A 19,630-nucleotide genomic window follows, 5' to 3' on the forward strand; every position below is an offset into this window, starting at 1 on the left:
AACATACACATTTTGAATGCTTGTTTTAAAATTCTTGGTAGGAGAATGAAGAATAGCTATATATAATGTCTATATGTGTATAATAAATTTGGATATACATACATATGTAATTACATGGAAATATATACTGTTATTTCAGGATACTCTTAAGAATAAGGGTAGATAGGAGTCTACTGTGCATGGTAAGGAAAGATAAACATCTCAGTAGTTTGAAATCTGTTGTAATGTAATGTAAGATTTTTCTTCATCAAGTAACTATTTACTTTTTAAAAAGTAAACCTAAGTTTGCAAGATAATTTTATAATATGAAACACTTGGATAAGTAATAAGTAAGCCAACAGTTAGCTAATAACACTTTGAAACTAGAACTGCCTGTTTTCATGGTGGTATATGGAAGAAAGGAAATACATGTAAAATTAGCAGAAATAAGGGAAGTGAATTTATCAAATGGAAAGACTGACAAAAGTGGAAATATATATTTTCAAGTTTCCAGGAAAGGGTTTAAAACTTAATTTAGATATTTAAATAATCTGTATGCCTAGAGCATTACAGATAAGTGCTATAAATTCAGTTATATAATGCATCTAAAATTAACTGTGGGATACAGTGAGCTTTAATAAACATTGATTCATCTTGCATGTTAGCACTGCAACAATATTTTTAAGCTTAACACCATGCTCTACTTACAGCTGAGATGCTTTTTAAAAATCACCCCTATTTGCTGTATTAAGCCAGTGGTTCTCAACCTTTTGAAATTCACGAGAACCCATTAGACTCAAAGCATGCCTTGGAAAATGCCAGCTCTTTTCCTTTTGCTCTATTCTTGACTATGAAAAAATACTAGAGTAATTCTTCAGTTGGGGAAAAAAAACTCAGACGACAACAGGTCCGAATAGTTTTAACATTGTGGATTCCTGTTTGAGACGTCTGAGTTTATCTTGTGAATCGTGTAGATGTTTCTACACCTAACGGTGCTAAAATTGCACAGCACCCTTAAAAGGATCTCGTGACACCCCGGTATGCATCGGCACCCTGGTTGATAATCACTGCATTAAATGGTATCTAAATACAAAAACCTTTTGTCTATAGCTACTTGTTTCTTTTCAGTCTGGAAGTGGAAATTAAATGGAAAGGTAAGCCATTTGATTGCCTGTTTCTTGGTTATCCATCATGCAAGCTGGTTTTAAATTAACACTACACAATAAGGCACATGTATGCTGTTTAGTAATAACTGATCAAGGGAAAGACATTGGGTCAACTGCTTTCAGTCTCACCAGTGCTTGCCAGGCAGCAGGGGTTGTCCTAGTATAAAAGCAAGTACATAAATGAATGTGTTGAAAGCTCATCTTTATAATAAAAATTATTCATGTAAAGCAGTGCTTGAAATTGAACTTGGCCCTGTGGCCCAAAGATGAAGACTAGAAGGCAAATCCTGTCCTGGGAACTAGTTTCAAATATTTGCACCTGTAGCTCCAGCTGCAATCCAGGTCCATTGTAAAATGGATGAGAGACTTTTTATTATTATTACTTTAAAGTGTACAGCATTTCAGTCTTTCTGTAAAACGAGTGCAAGTTAAAGTTCTGGGACCCTCCATAAAGTAATAGTATAACCTGACAAACCTGTCTGTGATCCCTTGGTGAATGCAAGTCCTAGGCTGGAAAACTCGTATTTAATTCCCACCCCCTGCAGGACAGACCGACCGACCCCTTCCCCATAAACTGTTTCAAAGGCGGCCATGTTGAACACTGTCTTGGTTGGTAAGGGAGGCTTGAATATTGTCACTCAGCAGTGCTTAATGCCCTGTTGAGAGGAGAATTCAGAACATGGCAACAAGTTGGTTTAGTTTTGGTCAGTTTATTTTACTTCAATAAGACTGCAACAAAACTAGCTACTAAATCTGCAGTAAAAATCATTTGGCAATCATTAGAAGCTATGAAACATTACTTCTCAACAGATTAATGTGGATCCTGTAGGTATAATAGTATTTATGACAGGTATTCCAGCTAAATTCAAAATACAACAATCAAATTAACAATGTAAATAAATGTTTAGTAAAAGCACTGTAATTCTTTTGCACAATGTTATTTTGTGTTGATAAGGCATTGCTTCAGTTATAGAAAAAACATAATTTCCGTGAAACTAAACATGAATTCAAACTCGACTAAGGTTTCTATTTTTAAAATGCATAGTGTTGGATACATATTGAAAAATAAAACTTCTGTGCTATTTTAACCAATAAGAGAATTAGAAACCGTATTCAGGACCCTACTCCAATGTAAAGTTGTATGTAGTTATAATCGTATACAAATGTGGCTATTTCAGCCAGCACTGGCCTAGAAGGCACTATTTCTGCAGTACTGTTGGTTATACTATTACTTTGTTTTGGGAGAGCCTCTGTGCTCATGCTTCAATGGTGTTCTAGTACCCAAGAATCCTGAAAAATTCCAACCTGCCATTTTGCTACTGAGCCAAGAAGGTTCTGGACCATCAGTTTGAATCTGGTGACAAATGAGCAAATATTTTGGAAGAGCCTGTTTGCTATTAAAAATTACAAAGGTAGTGGGGTCTTGGACATCATCTACTAAACTGTCAAATTTGCATCTACCTTTACCATCTACTTCAAAGTCTGGTGGCACAATGTAAGATTGCCTACCTCTGGTATAAGAGCCTGTTATTACTTCTGCCTCAAATACACAAATAAGATGGTCCTTGTCACATTGCTCATTATCCTCTATTAGGTTTCTGGGGCTCTTTTTAAAGTAGATACCAGATCCATATGCTTGTTCTGAAAGAAAAAAGGGAAAAAAGTTATTTTAGAATGACAGATTCTTCATGGTTCCAGCAATGACAACTTGACTTCTTGATCCCAGCTTGCGTTTTCTGCTGCCTTTCACATTGTTCTATTTCTGCAAGTAATAAAGCTGGGGAGAAGAACTAAGGTCTCCTGATGCTTTACACCGATCTTAAATTAGATGTCTATATTCTGCCCTTGGATACTTGCACACAACTCCTCCTGTCCTAAAGGGAAATTGAGAAATCTTGTTATCAGAGGGAAGAATCTGTGTCATAACGTTTAATGGGTATCAGTGGACAGTGTAGTAAACTATAAAAATCTCAGTGTTGTGAATCTGAATCCTTTCTTTTGAAATTTTACTTTGTTTTAAGAGAATGTTAGCTCTCATTTTCACACCAAGTATATCTTAGTAACAGGTTAGGGCGTGTTGCTGCTTTTCGAAGAGCTAATTATCAAAGGGCCTGACATGATAGCATATGGGCATATTGCCACGTGGTATTAATGCCTAAATTCTAATCGTCACCTTCAAAAAACAAAACAAAACTTGGGACTAGAAACTATTTTAGTGTTTTGTGAAAGCCATGATGATCTCCAACTCTAGAAAAAACTGAATTGAGACGTGATGCTAAAGTCTTGCAGTGCTCAGTAACAAATGCATCTTCTGTATCATTTGGCTGAAATGCATTGTCCATTTAATTGTAAACTCTAGAGACTATGTTTTTTATTTTGTATAGCTCCAACATCACTGCTGAGGTTCTTAATGTGTTGATCGTAAACATCCAAGTTATTAACAATAGACTTTAAAGGGGGTAAATAAGAACTTAGCTCTCCCTCGAAGGATGTTTCTGTATGGACAAGGCCTTTCAATTTGTGTTTTTCAAGTGAAAAGGTAGGCCTGATTTTTCAAGTCCATTAAAGCTGGGTTTTTTCCTGGGTTTTACATTTATACTGATATAACTTCACCAATGCCAAACTGCTGCAAGGAAAAACACCAGTGCCGCAAACTAAGCCTGATCTAAGCAGATCTGAGTTCTTTCTAGTGCCTACATAATCACCGTAATAAATGTTCTATAATTAGATGGGTGCTTACAGTCCTGTTAATGATCCACCAGCGAGAAAGAACTGGATTCTATCATTGCAGAGCTGTGTGGGCAGGCTGTATTAATAGGAGGAATGGCAGGTAGTTAAAATCTCACTGAGGCAAGCAGATATGGCTCCGAATACATACAGAAGCTGATCTCTTGTATAACAAGGAGCTATTTTTCTGAGCTTCAATGAAATGTAGTATCCAAGAACTGTTTTGTGGGGTTTTTTATTAAAGAAGCAAAATACTCTTGAGCACTGGACATTTGATAGTGTTAAAAGTTCTATATGTAGCAACAACAGTAACTGGACAGCTTGGGAAAATGACAATATTATTTGGGAGTGGGGTGAGGAATAAAATGAAGTAAACCATTCATGACATGTTTTTTGTTGTCTTTCAACAATATTGCAGAAGAAAGCAGTGAATTACCTGGTGGAGGGGAATACAGTCTCTGAAAACCAGCTCGGCACACCAGGCTACAAAACTGAGCAGGAACACGCTGGTACAGCCTTTGACACACTTGCTTGCCTTTAGTTTTCAATTCTGCATTTCTTTGAAGCTGTTGGAAGACAGCTGATAAAACAGGATTTTGTATTTTCTCCATCTGCAAGATAAACAAACTTGGTATAAATTGATAGAGGATCAGAGGTTTATGCTGCCACTCATCTAAGTGCTGTTCTTTAAGAAGCCCTTCTCACTTTCAGCTGAATAGCCAGGCAGGCAGTCTAAAGGAGGAAGAACCAGGGCCATGGTGCTTTCCACTGAAGCCAGAATGAATTGTGCCCTACTCCAGTGGTATCTAATGGTAAGTTGTGTTAATGAGTGTTGTGTATGTACTTAGGCTCTGCCAGGAGTTGAGTACGGCCAGCGAGAGGTTCTGCAGCCTTCATTCTTGTCTAGTTTCAGCCTTGCCTGCATTACAAGTCTTCTGCCAACAGACAGTCACCGACATCAGGAAATCACCACAATACCTTGTTACTTGTGTGGCTTCCTGCAGCTTCACTACGGCAGCCATGTAGCCCAGAAAGCGCTTGCTGTTCAAGGGATTATGGCAAAAGTCATGCCATGCTTACCCAGGATTTCTGTTGGCTTCCCCTACGGTGGTAAAATCTTGTTGTTTGAGTAGCAGACATTCATAGGGGTAAACCTAAGATGTCCTGCCTCAGTTCTGTTCTACATCCATCGGATATGTTTCGCCCCCAAAGGCACATGCATGTGCCCTCCGGCTTTGTGTCCTGGACTTTACTACCAACCCCCTTGGGAGGAAATCAGCATCCTTATCACTCAGACTCTACTAAAACTCAGCACTTGTGGCTGCAAAGCGGAAGGCAGATTTTTACAGTAACTTCTTAAATGTAAAATAAGGATCTAACCACATCTTTTTGGGAGATCAGCTCCAATGTTGTTTTTTTTAAACAAAAAGTCCTTTTCAGTAAGCAGTAGATTTAAGCTTCATTCCCAGTCTGTCTACTCAATTCCTCTGAGTTATATTGTTTTGATTATTTTTTTTTAAATTCTTAATTCCATTTGGGGCCTGAACACAAAGTTTGCCTAAAGGTTAATTCACAATTATTTGACCAAACACATTCTCTTCACCTTAAGAATCCGAAGGCCGTTTTTTTCAAAATGTCTCTCTCTGTCCCAGAATTCCTGACACTTTGGTTCTACCAGTGTGGTCTGGTACTGGATTGTGGAAGGTCTTGTCTGGTGTTGGTGTCTTCCTGAAATAGGATCAGTTCCCAGTTCTCCTGGACACAAGTAACAGGATATTTAATTAAATCATGTAAGACTTTACCAATTAAGTGCGTTGCCCAGGAGTCTCAGTTGGCTGGACCCTAATCTGCCCTTTCCTAGTGGAACCCCAGGTGGGTGTTGGCAATGCAATTACAGACCGACCTGTGAAATAAATTGCAATCCTCTGGCAATACTTGTCCAGCAAGTCAACTGAAGTTAACAGGCTAACCTGTGATCTCTCAAGAGTGTGCATCCATTACCAAAAATATATAGTATTTAAGCACAGGGATTCTTTTCATCATATGTCAGAACTATTAGATATGCTGACCTAAATAGGGGCAGTATCTATACCAAAACTTTTTCATATTTCTTTGTTCTTACTAACTTAACCCCACTCACCTTTGGACAGCAGCATTTCCTCTTGTTTGACCATATTCTTCTCTTGTGCATAATACAGCATGTTTTCAATTGCAAATACTGCTTCAATCACAGCATCAGGAGAACCTTGAATCTCTAATCTGGTCTTTCCACCTTTCACCTCTTCTGATATGGACATACCCAAGGACTGCTGACGAGAAAGTTCCACAAACTCTTTTTTGCCAAAGTTAAAAATGTGGTGGTTTTCTATCCGGAAAAGGTGACTTTCCTGGACTTCTGCTAGGTTTTTGATCCACGTTTTTGCCGCTTCCAGTGTCTCGTATCTATTTCCACTAAGTACAATGATTGGTGTATCCTTCTTATTCTTTGCTTCAGCTTGTCTGTCTGAACCTAAAATAAATATTATTTAAAGTACAATCAGGACACTGAAAAGTTTCCAAGTACTGTGACACACAATGTTGTAAGTAGCCTGCATGGAGCACTACAGGGAACCAGACTGGTTTTTTTGGCAGTTGTAAAAAGGTACATTATTGTTGGAAGATTTTTTATAATGATATAAATGGTAGTTAGGTGTTGAACTCACACTGACTTAGTGGGAACTGGGGACCTGGCTGCAAATTCTGCCTTTGATAAAGGATGAATCCTATTTCTCTTACAGAATGTGGCAGATCTCTCCCTCGCTAAAGCCTAACCAGGATCTACTTCCTCTGCACTTACCAGATATATCTCCAGCCTACCTGTAAAAGTCTATTGCATTATATCAAATTAAATGTCAGTTCTTCTACAACCCAGGTAAGGGCCTGTATTTACCTTTCTTGACTTTTTTTCCTGCCATGTTACTTCATCTTGGTTTTAAAATGAAGTTGCTGTTACAGGGACCATGTAAGCTGATAAAATTAAGTGTTTACATAGACCAGCCATGTAAGCTTCACTTTTAACTCTCTACTTGTATGTGTGGTAACTCTTAACATGAATACACTTCTAAGTGGAGATGACTGAGGGGGCACTGCATTCCTTAAAAGCCAGTTTGGCCTGGAGTAAATTAACTATCTGACATTTCAATTAGATTTGTGGATTTTCTTTTTTTTAATTAGGAAGCAAATCAGCAAAAAAAATCAATGTTCATCACTTGCTCACTTAGTACTGGCTGAAGAGAACTCTTAGCTTGTTAAAAGATTCCTTCTGATAGAAATGCTACTTTAATTTTGATTTGTATGTCTTTCAGTAGGTTGGAGCACTGCAAAAAAAATCACAAGCGTCTGAACAGCTGAATAGTAGCAGTTAGTGTAGCAATTACATTGGGTTTGTCCAACTGACAGTCTGAGAAGAGCAAGAAAGGAAAAAAGACAGTCGTGACACTAAAATAAGTTCTACAAAACAGTGCTCCAAAAGAGGATAATGCGTTTCCCCACGAATCATAATTGGTTGGGTCCTTTTCACCTCTTATCAGTTGATTTCACACACACCAAGAGTCAAACTGCAAAGTTTCTATACGCTTCCTTCCCCATGATGTTTTTTGGGAAACTGTCATTTTCAGAACTGTATCCAGAGCATTCATGACTCACCCAAATTCTGGTGTGTATTGCTAATCTTCCTCTCTCCCAGCTGGCGTTTTGCTGAATCAAGCTTCGTTTTGAAAGCCTTGGGGGGAAAAAAAGATGATTTTGAACCCGTTCACAACCAAGTGACTTGCATATCTAAGTATTTTCACACAAGCCATTTGGCTCACCAGGATCCTCTTGAGTAAGCACTATACTATGTTAGTTAAACATATCCAATAAGCTATGGAACAGTGCAGCAGTTAAAACACCAGCTGTTCAGGTGTGACTTGGCCCTGGCCCCCAGAAGTATCATTTCATAAAGGGCCAAATGCTGGTCCCAGTATTACACCTGGCATAAGTTTTGCACAGAAGAAAGTTCAAAGTCACCTGGATGCAGTTCACACAGACCCATGCACCAGCCTGCAGACAGAGGAGGCTGCTTGTTCCTCCATCTTTGTGAGGATTTAAGTTGTCACTGTACAGCATCCATTTCTCTACCCCATTCCCAAAGCTCCTCTTGATATAAAAAAAAAAAGCCCTGGGAGTGCTGCTCTGAGCTGTACAGTATATTTGGGCTTCCTGCAGACTGCCTTCCTGTGCTGCAGAAATTCAATATCCTGAGTGTCAGGCAACAAAAGAGCCTGTGGTGAATAAAAGACAGGTTCTGGCATGTTATGGACACACAGCCATGTGAGCATGTACTCCAAGGAAACCAAGACAAAAGACAACAAAATGCAGCTGGGTCAGAGGTCTGGCATGTGGCAGGAAGATACAACCATTCTTCAGTCAAAGGCAAGGGAAGGTATATCACAGGCTGATACTAAGTTAGAAAATAGGGTGTTACTCTAAATGCCACTGACTGGAGGGAGAACAAACAGCTCCGGAAGATTACAGCAGAGTGATCAGAACAGCAAAAATCAGCAGTAAAGTTGCTGGAAATTCCTACTTCAAATACTGGAGTGATGGGGCCAAATTCAGAGATTAAATGCAAGGTGAGATAAGGTATATACCAAGAAGTGAAGGTCTATTGGATCCAAGTGTCAGAACTGTTGTACTTGGCCCATCAGTGTCCCATAGAAGATGTTGTATGAGGAAGAACAAATAGGAGACAGCAACAGAGGGGCAGGCATTTGCTACATCTTTGTTCCATTCCTTCAGCATGTAAATTAGACTTCCTTATCCCCACTTACTTAGGCAACCTTACCCATCTCATCAGAATTTGATCCTGAGTATGATTCAATATTCCCTTACAGCAGATATGGGCAAAACATGACCCACGGGCCAGATCTGGCCCACCAGGCACTTTCATCCAGCCCGTGGCACCCACCAACTAATTGTACCCTGCCCATCCCTTCCGCCCCCATATACGCCCCCCCACCAACATCCCTATTGTGCCTCGCTCCCACCCTTGTGACTGGGAGAGTCCAGCCTGGCCAGCACACAGCCACAGCCAGGCAGGGCTGGAAGGGCCCAGATTTGCTCAGCCTTCCCGGCATCCCGCTTACTCTGGGCAACAGGTAGAGAAGCAGCAGGGTTGGTGGGGGAGCTGCAGCTGGGCAGGAGCATGAAGGGGTGGTGCTGGTGGTAGTGCAGAGCCCATGCCCAGGGGGGCAGCAGACCTGAAAGAGCTGCATATAAAACTTTCAGCTGGTATAAAGTGGCACAACTCAGTTGAAGTTACAAACAATGAATACAGCCTTGTCTTTGCCGTCTTTTTATTGTGTACAGGAAAAGCATGTTAAAATGTTCCCAGTGGTCGGGAAGCAGCATCTTCACTGCATCCTTCCTGCCAGCCCCCAGAAATGCAGGCCTGCTGTAAGGGCAAAGGGTAGAATGGCAGAATTGCACATGCTCTCCTAGGGAATCATGTATTGAACTTCCTCAAGACTGTTTTAGGTTACTGCAGGCAGAACCAACACTCATAACCTTCTTAATAGGTTGGTGCTCAATCTATCTGGCCCTGTTGGCCAAATGAGTAGCATGGGGCTGGTCCATGGGCATGATCCAGCACAGGATCCAATCCACAGGTGCAATCTGGCATGCCAACCTCATTCTGTGCACAAGATCCACCTGCTGCATGACCCCAGTGCTGGCGCAATCCAGCACAGGGCTATGTCATGTAGTCCACAGGTCTCCCAGAGCTGTCACAGTTAGTGACACCAGCCAAAGTTCAGGATCCACGGAGACCTCAAGAGCTGAATGACATGGCAGGCTGGATCTGGATGTGGCCCACAGGCCATACGTTGTGCACCACTGTTATACCCAGTTTCTCTCCCTCAGAGCCATGCTGCTGGCTGAGAAGGAAAGCTGAGTGAGCACTGTGTTCTCTGCCAAGTGATCTGCACAGCCATGTTCTCCCAGGATTTGCTTTTATCAAGAGACCAATTCAAGTCCCCTTCTAGGTTCTTGTTTGTGTGTCCCACTCAGCCAAACCTGCTGGCTTTGATCTTTGATTGCCCATGTCAGCAACAGTGAATGAAAATGCATACTTTACAGACTTCCTAGCTACAAATGCTCTGTATAGTGAACTTGGTTTGTTAACAATACACTGAAACACTTTTTATTGCTGTTGAGGGTGCTCTCAGCTTGTTATCAATATGAAACATCTTACCTTATACACATCATTGTCATTTGGATGAAGCACAAAAAATACTTCTGTTCTTTTTGGGGGCTGTTTCTTTGCAAACCTGAGAACTTCATCAATCATAATACCTGCCACTTCATCCTTTGCCAATTGTAACTTCTCAATCCCTAATGCAGGGAAAGAAACTGAAGCAGACTGAAGCTCAACCAGACACTTCGCCATTACAGTTTTGAGTACCTGCCAAAAAATAAAAGGATTTTAAAACTAACTTTACTTTTTTACCATATAGAAGTGAAAATTCAATTGAATTGACCATCACCTCGTGTTTATCGTTGATAGCCTGTGGCCATACTACATGGAGCACAGTTTTGCTTGCCAGATTGTGTCCTTTTGTCAATACAAGTCCTTCAAAAAACGGATGTTTTTTTTTCAACTTGTTCTGAAATTCTCTCTCAAGAGACAGTCCTCCTTTTCCCAGAATGGCTTTTGATACTCCTCCTACCTTTAGATCATTATAAAGGGCAACAGAATTCACAATAATGTCGGTCTGAAAGAGAAGACAATTTTTAGCACATTTCAGTTTGAGTATGTATGTGTGTTAAGTCCACTGCAATCAAAACTCTCCTTTAAATGTTCCTGCATCTCAGTGTAAAAAACATCCTGCTTACTATAGGTGTTGTAGTTATGGTGGTCCAGAAATTATGCGAGAGGCAAGGATTTCTTAGTGTGATATCTTTTATTGGACCAACTATATAGCTGAGATAGAATTAGACAAGATTTCGAATGCAACACCTTCAAGACATGCAAGACTGGTACTCCCAGTCTCCGGAGCCTACTGGAGGCCTTCAAGGCTCTGGTGCACTCCCAAGGTTAGAATGCTGATCAACTGACTGGCGCTCCCAGCCATGGGCATGCCGCGAACCCAGTGTGCTACCTACTGGTACAGGGAGATCCCAGGACCATGATCCTGGGCTGCCCCTGTACTGGCAATAGGCATGATTGGGATCTGATCCCCAATCCCACATTCCCATGAGTGGCATGACAGAAAGCTTGATTGTTGGACCTGGGGATCAGATCCCATTGCGCCTTTAACTGAATATCTGTCAATGGCCTCTGGAGTACTCGGACCTGGAGGAGGGGAATAACAAAACTGTGGCTGCCTCTTCTGCAGGAAAACAATATGGAGAAGGTAATTCCCAAGCTCCCTCCTTCCCTCAGTGCACTCATGAGGGCAAATATAAATCGGAACTAAATATGCACAATGAAAGAAAAAACCTTTTCATTACCATGGTTTGATCACAAAGATAGGGACTCAGACCTTAACTTGGCTGCTCAAGGGTAACTAAAAATACATGGCTTTTAGGCACACTCATGTTCAACTTCTTGAAAGGAATGAAATACTCTACTGCCTTGTCTAACTCACTCATGCAGGATCCCCTGCCATACATTTTGCTGCCTCTTATCTCCACATCTTAAAATTATGTGCATCAGGGGGAATTGAGGCATTTCTTTAACAAACAGATTGTGGAAAAATTCTGTGAGATGCATTAGTCATCAGTACCAGGCACTATTGTTAAAGCTGCCCATGTAGCTTCCAGCCTAATCCTCCTTTCTGGTTTATTCCCAACTAGGTTTAACAAAAAAATCTCTCTCTCTAATTAAAGAATTTAAAATAGGTATACAGAATATTAAATAGTTTTATGACTTGCTGCATAGGGAAGGACATAAAGCAATGGCTTCAAATTGCAGCAAAGCAGAGTTAAGATTAAATCTCAAGGAAAACGTCCTTACTGTACAGTAAGGCATGGGGAATAGACTGCCCAGGAAGCTAAAGAATCTCCATCACTAGAGGTTTCAAAGCATGGACTAGGGATGATTTAGGATTACCATTCCTGAATTAGAGCAAGGGACCAGATGATCCCTGAGGTCCCTTCCAACACTTACAATATAAATTCCATTTTAAGTCATACGGTGTTTTAAAGATGTTGTGTACAGCTGCTTTGTTTTTAAATAAAATATTGTCAGCTGTAGCAGTCTATCCTGAATGCCCCAGTGGTGAGAAGAATTCATCCCATTCCCAAAGAAAAGTGGAATGCCATAAAAGCTAGACAAGCCACCTTGTAGAGAACATATCAAAACCTGTTAATTATCAAAATAGTATACCAGAATCAATGTTAAAATAGGAGAGTAATATTATGAACTTTCCTGCTTTGTCTGCTGTTATCTCTCTGTAGTCTCATGGCAGCGTGTACCCAGAAAAGAAATTTAAATTTTTTAAAACTCAAAGTCATATTAAGAGATTAAGACTTTTTCTAGGTTAACCGATGCTAAGCCAGGGTGATTAAAGGCAGGAGGTCAAGATCCACATTTAAGAGACCAAGAGGCCACTACGAGATGGTCCATGATCTTCTAGCATGCTGCACCCTGCTGAGATGCAGATCTGTGCTCAGCATTTCACAGGATACAGGGTGAAGACTTACACACTGATTTTCAATGAGCCCTCTTTTGATGTGTAGGCAAAGGCCATTGATGGTGATGGAATCTGGAGACAAGCTGGATGAAGCTGGCACAGTCCCCTGAAGTGCACTGGTGTCGCTCTTGCCCAGGTGTTCTTCACAGGCCCATTTTATTGCTGTAACTGTGGGCTCATCAATGTTTACCAAGCGGATTTCTTTCAAATGGGGAAATACTGGAGCCTGATCCACAAATGTTTTTATTGTCTGTACAATCACAGAAGCACACAAATCTAGTGGGAAGCCAAAAATTCCTGAGCTCACTGCAGGGATACCCACAGACCTGATATAATTCTCTGGTTGATTAACATAGGTCAGGATGTTTAAAATAGCTGTCTCAAGCTTGTGACAGCATTCATCCTTGTTATATGCCAGCCACCTGGGGCCTACAGTGTGGATAACTTTCATACAAGGAAGCCTGCCTCCACCTGTTACCGCTATGTCCCCAGCACTGAGTGTCCCATGGCGTTCAATATGAAGTCTGCTCTGTTCTTTAATTGTTGGCCCCCCAGCTTCTGCAAGAGCAAAAGCAAGTCCTGCACCATGATCCAGATGTTCATTAGCTGGATTGACCAATGCATCAGCATTGTGTGTTGTAATATCATCCATCCAAACAGAAACCTCAATTCCTCTTTTTGGACTTTTCCTGTACACTTCAACGGGGCATGGTCTACCCTTAAAGACTGGTGTGCAGACAAACTTCTTCTGAAGCAGATCACGTAGACAGCCCTCTCTCTTCTTAAGGATTTCATAAACATCTCTATTGATGATGATGGTTATGTTTTCCTGCTCCGTGGCCATGCCAGACTCTATGGAATAAAATAACCTGGGAGAAATGCAGCAATTTCATATCAAAAACATAATTTTCAATTAAGATCAAGTTCAAGCTTTTAATAATTTTATTTATTGGCCTGGGATGTTAAGCGAAAACCCGTTACTAGTCATTCCTATTGGCAAAGTTTTCTCTGCTCCCTTCCTACCTCAGAGCCACTATAAGAAGGTCGAGTTATGGGCAAGGACTTCCAAATGAGAACTTCCTTATGATCCCTAGCCTGGCCATTCTTGGAAACCTTTTCTCATCTACTTTCACTGTAACTCTCCTCTCACCCTGTCTTATGATTATGCTGATGCTGTCGTGTTTGATCCAAGTAACTGCCACTTCCTGACTTCAGAGGGAACTCGTGCCCCCTTCCTCTGCCCACATCAACTTCCCTGTCAAGCAGGTCCCACCATCCCAGCCTTCTTTAGGTCCTTCCCTTCCTTGTCCTTTTCATCTCTTCATGCTTCACCACTGATGTGAGTTTTAGGACACCGGAAACTCATCTTGGTGCATTTTAAGGAACCAGCAGCATTCTGGACAAGAAAGCTGGTGAACGCTTGGTTTTCTGCTCTCACATTTTCACCCAAAAGACAACTGCAGTCCTGCAGCTGTATGTGAACAGGCACGGGGTACCCAGCTTGAGTTCCTTTTAGCCAATGTTCTTTGACAGAGAACCGAGCAATTTCATCTTTTCTCCCTGGTAGCAGGGTATCTTCCTTGAAAGAGTCCCTTGGACACTGACAACAGTTAGTCCCTGTGTAATGCAGCTTGATTTCCAAATACTTCTTGCGATTTGCCAGGCACTGTAATGCATACCCTTTCAGTGGGGAGGTCGCCACTGCACCACTTGTCAGGTCTCCTGGATTCTGTCATCAGACCCTCAAGCTCTCAAGCCTTTTGTGCAAGAAACAGCTGCCTGGCATTACCCCAAGCTGCTACTGCCTCCCCCTAAAAACAACTTTCCTGAAGGTGCTCTAAGAAACAAAGTTCAGCACACAGCAGCAAAAATACTGCAGGCTCTGTGATGAAAGCAGCACTGGAGGAGAAACTGATGGGCGACCATCCCATAACAGTTGCTGCTTCAACAACATTTTATCCTACTCTGCTTGGTGTATATTTGAATAACCAGCATTGATCTGGAAAGTTTATTATCCTGTTCCCATGTCATTACCATTGCCAAGTACTGTAATCCCCTGTGATGGAAGGTTTCCATAGAACTACATACCCTAGATCTCCTTTTAACTTGATTGTGCAAATCCTTACAGTCTGCAGGAGCTGATCACATTTTTCACTGAGGTATCTGCCCTAACATGGAACTTAAAATAGACTGTTCAGCACTTCAGTATTCAGAAGGTGCCCTGAATTTGCAGGAGTGTTGTTGGGTTATTTTTTTAAATCAAAGCACCTTTGCTTATACATGACTATACTGTACTTTTAAAGTGGCTAGCTATAAGTGGAAGCTACATAAAACTGATATCTGTATCTAACTCACAAATGCTGGTTTGCTTTCAGTTTAGCTACTTGTATGCCTTCAGATGTACTTGTTTTATTTTTAAGTGAATTTTCAGTTCCAGTGGAACAAGTTAGTACTGTATTTACCTGAATACAACATGACCCTGCATGTAACATGACCCCCTAATAAGTAAATTCTGTTAAAGGAAAATTTATAAATGTATTACTACTTTCCATGTATGGAATCTAATTATTAGAGGATCATCTTAAATTCTAGCCACCCACACTACTGCAGGTGATGGGGGCAGCAATGGGGCAGATGGGGGAACAGACAGTGGGGAAGGGCAGGTAGCAGGTCAAGCAGTGGAGAGAGAGTAAAGGGGCAGCCCATGGAGGGAGCAGTGGGGGACAGGCAGTGTGGGAAGTGGTGGGGCAGGCAGTGTGCTCCCTGGCATATGTCCCCCTGCCCTCATTATGCCTACCCCTGCAGCCTCAGGTACCTAAGCCCCTTCCCCTGTCCCCTCCATGCCACTTCTACCCCCCTCCCAGCCTTGGGTCCCCAAGCCCCACCAAATCTCTACCTGCCCCTCCCTACGTTCGCCTTTGCTCCATGTCAGTTGGTTCCATCTCTGCTGCAGACTGGGGCACTGCGCATGGCTCCAGACCAGCCCCATAGCAGCAGCACAAAGCTGGCACGGCTGCTACAGGGCTGGGCTGGAGCACATGCGCCGTGATCCAGCTTTGGGTTGGAACCAGAGCTGGAGCTAGAGCCAGACCCGAAACAGTTGCTTGCCCCCCACACCTGCCACTTCATACTCTATTGTAAGGCAAGGCGCTTTTCCCCCCATGTTAAAGGGGAGAAACCTCATTTTCTAACTGAGTAAGTATGGTAATTTCTAGTTTGTTATAAAGCGGAAAAACAACTTACCTGAGTCGTCTTCCCGAGTTATAAGACTGCATAACAATATAAAAGGGAAGAAAAAAAGGGCAATGTGATTATGTAACACATTACTTGTACAAAGAGACAGCTTACGCATATCTGATTCAGTCAGTCTATCAGGTACGTCTACCCCGGCTTCCGTCAGACTTCAGACTAATGCAGATAACTACCTCTTCTCTTATATAAATACAGATGTATTGTCAGCGTGACTGGCAGCACCTCGTCTTACAAGACTGTACTTTCAGTTGCTTCTAATAGTGATGCTCACTGTTCTGAATGGCGCAGGGCAGGTTCGTGGGTCAGATCAGGCCCTGCACATTGGGATTGGGCTCGGGGGGCTAAACCTCAACCTCTGCCATTTCTCAGAATGAGCTAGGAAAAAAAAAGTTAAAGTTTAACAGGTTCTGGCAGCCTGTTCATTACAGCGCCCTTGGGCTGCCACGCTGTAAAGCAAAGATTTGATATTCGGCAGTTGATATTTTTCCCTTCCTCATGAAAATCTGTTCACATAAGAATAACAGTAACAGGAATAATAGTTATATCCTGACCTATCCAGAAAGGTTATGGGGAAGTTATAAATCTTTTTGATGGATGATTCATGCGTACTCAGTCTGTCCCTCCTTACCCCCAATATATGTCTAAGCCACATTTGGCCATTAAATTGCCCTCCTCCTTTTTGAAGGCACATGTCTATGGGAATATCTAGTTTATTTTCCTTATTATCTAACCAAGTTATATGTTGCCACCTATTAGCTATGAAGCTGCTGGTTTTTTTCAGAGCAAATCAGTAAGTGGTCCAATGTCCGACTCTGGACGTTACCAAAGCAGATTTCAACTCACCCAGGGAACGGATGGGAGGATCCCCTGGGAGACCAGTCTGAGGTGAAGAGAGGAGTCCAGGAGAGCTGGAGAAACCTATTTTAGAGAAACGTCACTGAGGGCACAGGAACAAACCATCCCGATTTGCAGAACAATAAGCAATTATGGCGGAAGTCCAGCTTGACTTGGCAGGGAGCTCTTCAGTGAGTTAAAACACAAAAAGGAAGTTTACAAGAAGTGGAAACTTAGATATATGACTAGGGAGGAGGAGAAGGGTATTGCTCAGGCTCGCAGGGATGAAATCAGAAAGGCCAAAGTGCAGCTAGCAAGGGACATGAAAGGTAACAAGAAGGGTTTCTACCAGTAAATCAGCAACAAGGAGGATCAGGAAAAATGCAGGTCCCTTACTGAATGCGGGAAGGCAACCTAGTGACAGATGATAAGGAAAAGGCTGAAGTATACAATGCCTTTCTTCCCTCAGTCTTCACAGGCAAGGGCACCTCTCAGACTACTGCATCTGGCAGCACAGTTTGGGGAGAAGGTGAGTAGCCAATAGTGATGAAAGAACAGGTTAGGGACTGTTTAGAAAAGCTGGATCCATCCATGGGGCCAGATGCGATGCACCTGAGGGTGCTGAGCAAGTTGGCTGATGGGACTGCAGAGCTGTTGGCCATTACCTCTGAAAACTCGTGGCAATTAGGGGATGATTGGAAAAGGGCAAATTTAGTCCCCATCTTTAAGAGAGGAAGAACTACAGACCAGTCAGCCTCCCCTGAAAAAATCATGGTGCAGGTCCTCAAAGGATCATTTTTAACCACCTGGAGGAGAAGAAGGTAATTAGGAAAAGTCAGCATGGATTCACCAGGGGCAAGTCACGCCTGGTCAACACTACTGTCTTCTATGATGACTGGCTCTGTGGATTCAGGGAGAGCAGTAAATGTGATATGAGATGTGTAAAGTGATGTGACTTTAGCTTTTAATACCATCTCCCACAACATTCTTGCCAGCAAGCTAAGAAAGTACAGGTTGGATGAATGGGTCTAAGGTAGATAGAAAACCAGCTGAATCATCAATTTCAGAGGGTAGTAATCAATGGCTGGCAGGTGGTATCAAGTGGAGTGCCCCAGGGCTTGGTCCTGAGGCCAGTTTTGTTCAATGTCTTTATCAACAACCTGGAAGATGGCATAGAGTATGCCCTCACCAAGTTCACAGATGACACCAAGCTGGGGGTGTAGTAGATGCACTGGAGGTCAGGGCTAGGATTCAGAGTGACCTAGACAAATTGGAGGATTGGACCAAAAGGAATCTCGTGAAGTTCAACAAGGACAAGTGCAAAGTCCTGCACTCAGGCTGGAACAATCCCCTGCACCGGGACAGGCTGGGGGCTGACTGGCTGGGCAGCAGCTCTGCAGAAAAGGACCTGGGGGTTACAGTGGACAATAAGATGGATATGAGCCAGCAGTGTGCCTTTGGTGTCAAGAAGGCTAACAGGATACTGGGCTGCATTGGTAGGAATGTTGCCAACAGAACAAGGGAAGTGATCATGCCCCTCTACTCACCATTGGTGAGGCCACATCTGGAGTCCTGTGTTCAGTTTTGGGTCCCTCGCTACAGAAAGGATGTGGACAACTTGGAGAGTCCCAAGGAGGGCAATGAATAGTTGAGGCTCTGGGGTATGTGACTTATGAGGAGAAGCTGAGGGAACTGGGCTTATTTAGCCTGGAGAACATAAGACTAAGAGGGGATTTAATAGCAGCCTTCAACTCCCTGCAGGGGGGGTTCAAAAGAGGATGGAGCTGGACTGTTCTCAGTAGTGGCAGATGACAGGACAAGGAGCAAAGGGCTCAAGTTGCAGCAAGGGAAGTTTAGGTTAGATATCAGGAAAAACCTTTTCACGAGGAGGGTGGTAAAGCACTGGAACAGATTACCCTGAAGGGAGCAGACTCACAGGGTCTTTAGATTAACCAACACAGAGGGTTATTAGGCCTCTTTTACCCTGCCAGCCTGCTTTTGGATTTTTTTCCAGGTACTGGAGAAGTTAATTGAAGTGTACAGTAAAGTTAATCAAAGTGTATTAAATAAGTTCCACAACATCAACAATAACAATAGCAAGCAGAATCACAAAGCCAGCTAGTATATACAGTATTTACAGAGAAGATGGCAACAACACCACTCTTGGAGGATTTTATGCCTTACCCCACCACGCTGGGTACTAAGCACCTCAATCACAAAGGATGGGTGATACTTTACCCTTCCTCTTATGCAGCAGAACAGGTGGACCACACAGGTGTGTTCTTATACAGCACAATCCCACAGGTAAGTAGGTTTGTAGCTCACATAGACCTTGTCCCACACACACACAATTAGCAACACCCAAGATCCCAATCGTGCTCACCCTTGCACACACTGTCTCTCTCCCGCATCCCCATGTCATACAATCTCAGATGCGCACAAAGTCCAATCTCACACCGAGGTCACAACTCACACAGGTTTTATGCTGATCATATCAGGCCACCAGTCAATCACATCTCTCAACCAATTGTCACTCAAATCATTGGTGATGTGACGCATAGGGGGTGCACATGCATGCACGTGCATCCCCTGCGGAAAGGCACCGCCAACACTGCTGGTGGCCTCTGCAGCCGCTCACTGCCCCCTCCCTTGCTGCTAACACCGCTGACAGCATCTGTAGGCGGTTCATGATCACCACTGGCCATCACTGACACTGTCGGTGGCATCAACGGGTGGTTGCTGATCGCTGGTCAACACTTACCGCCCCCCACCCCTGCTGCCAACAGCACCACGGCTGCCCACGGGAGCTCCCCACCTACCACCACCACCAGCACCACCGCCTCCTGATCACTCAATTGCAGAGATCACCCAATTTTGCAATTTCTGCTAAATCTACAAAATCATGATTTGAGTAGGCCCCTACCCGGGGTCTAACTGCAGCAGACTTTTCTTAACTAT

At 42.7% G+C, this 19,630-nt stretch overlaps 1 protein-coding gene across 10 annotated transcripts in view; it reads right to left on the bottom strand.

The window, feature by feature from the left end:
• The window catches only part of PARP9 (poly(ADP-ribose) polymerase family member 9), a 22,788-nt gene continuing 3,158 nt past the window's right edge, over positions 1–19,630 (bottom strand). For 5 of the 10 annotated variants that reach the window (XM_090045937.1, XM_090045939.1, XM_090045941.1 and 2 more), the window contains 10 exons: positions 16,682–16,756; positions 15,830–15,855; positions 12,597–13,455; positions 10,436–10,663; positions 10,144–10,353; positions 7,557–7,632; positions 6,013–6,381; positions 5,476–5,627; positions 4,309–4,483; positions 1–2,786 (listed from right to left, as the gene is read on the bottom strand). In XM_090045937.1, coding sequence (XP_089902063.1) covers positions 2,374–2,786; positions 4,309–4,483; positions 5,476–5,627; positions 6,013–6,381; positions 7,557–7,632; positions 10,144–10,353; positions 10,436–10,663; positions 12,597–13,430 — 2,457 coding nt within the window. In that variant the 5' untranslated portion in view covers positions 13,431–13,455; positions 15,830–15,855; positions 16,682–16,756 and the 3' untranslated portion in view covers positions 1–2,373. The remainder of the gene's footprint in view (positions 2,787–4,308; positions 4,484–5,475; positions 5,628–6,012; positions 6,382–7,556; positions 7,633–10,143; positions 10,354–10,435; positions 10,664–12,596; positions 13,456–15,829; positions 15,856–16,681; positions 16,757–19,630) is intronic. The other 5 variants (XM_090045936.1, XM_090045942.1, XM_090045935.1 and 2 more) reach the window with 2 other exon arrangements.

Source organism: Crocodylus siamensis, chromosome 4 (genome assembly GCF_052110815.1).
Source record: "Crocodylus siamensis isolate JL-2025a chromosome 4, ASM5211081v1, whole genome shotgun sequence".
Lineage (NCBI taxonomy): Eukaryota > Metazoa > Chordata > Crocodylia > Crocodylidae > Crocodylus > Crocodylus siamensis.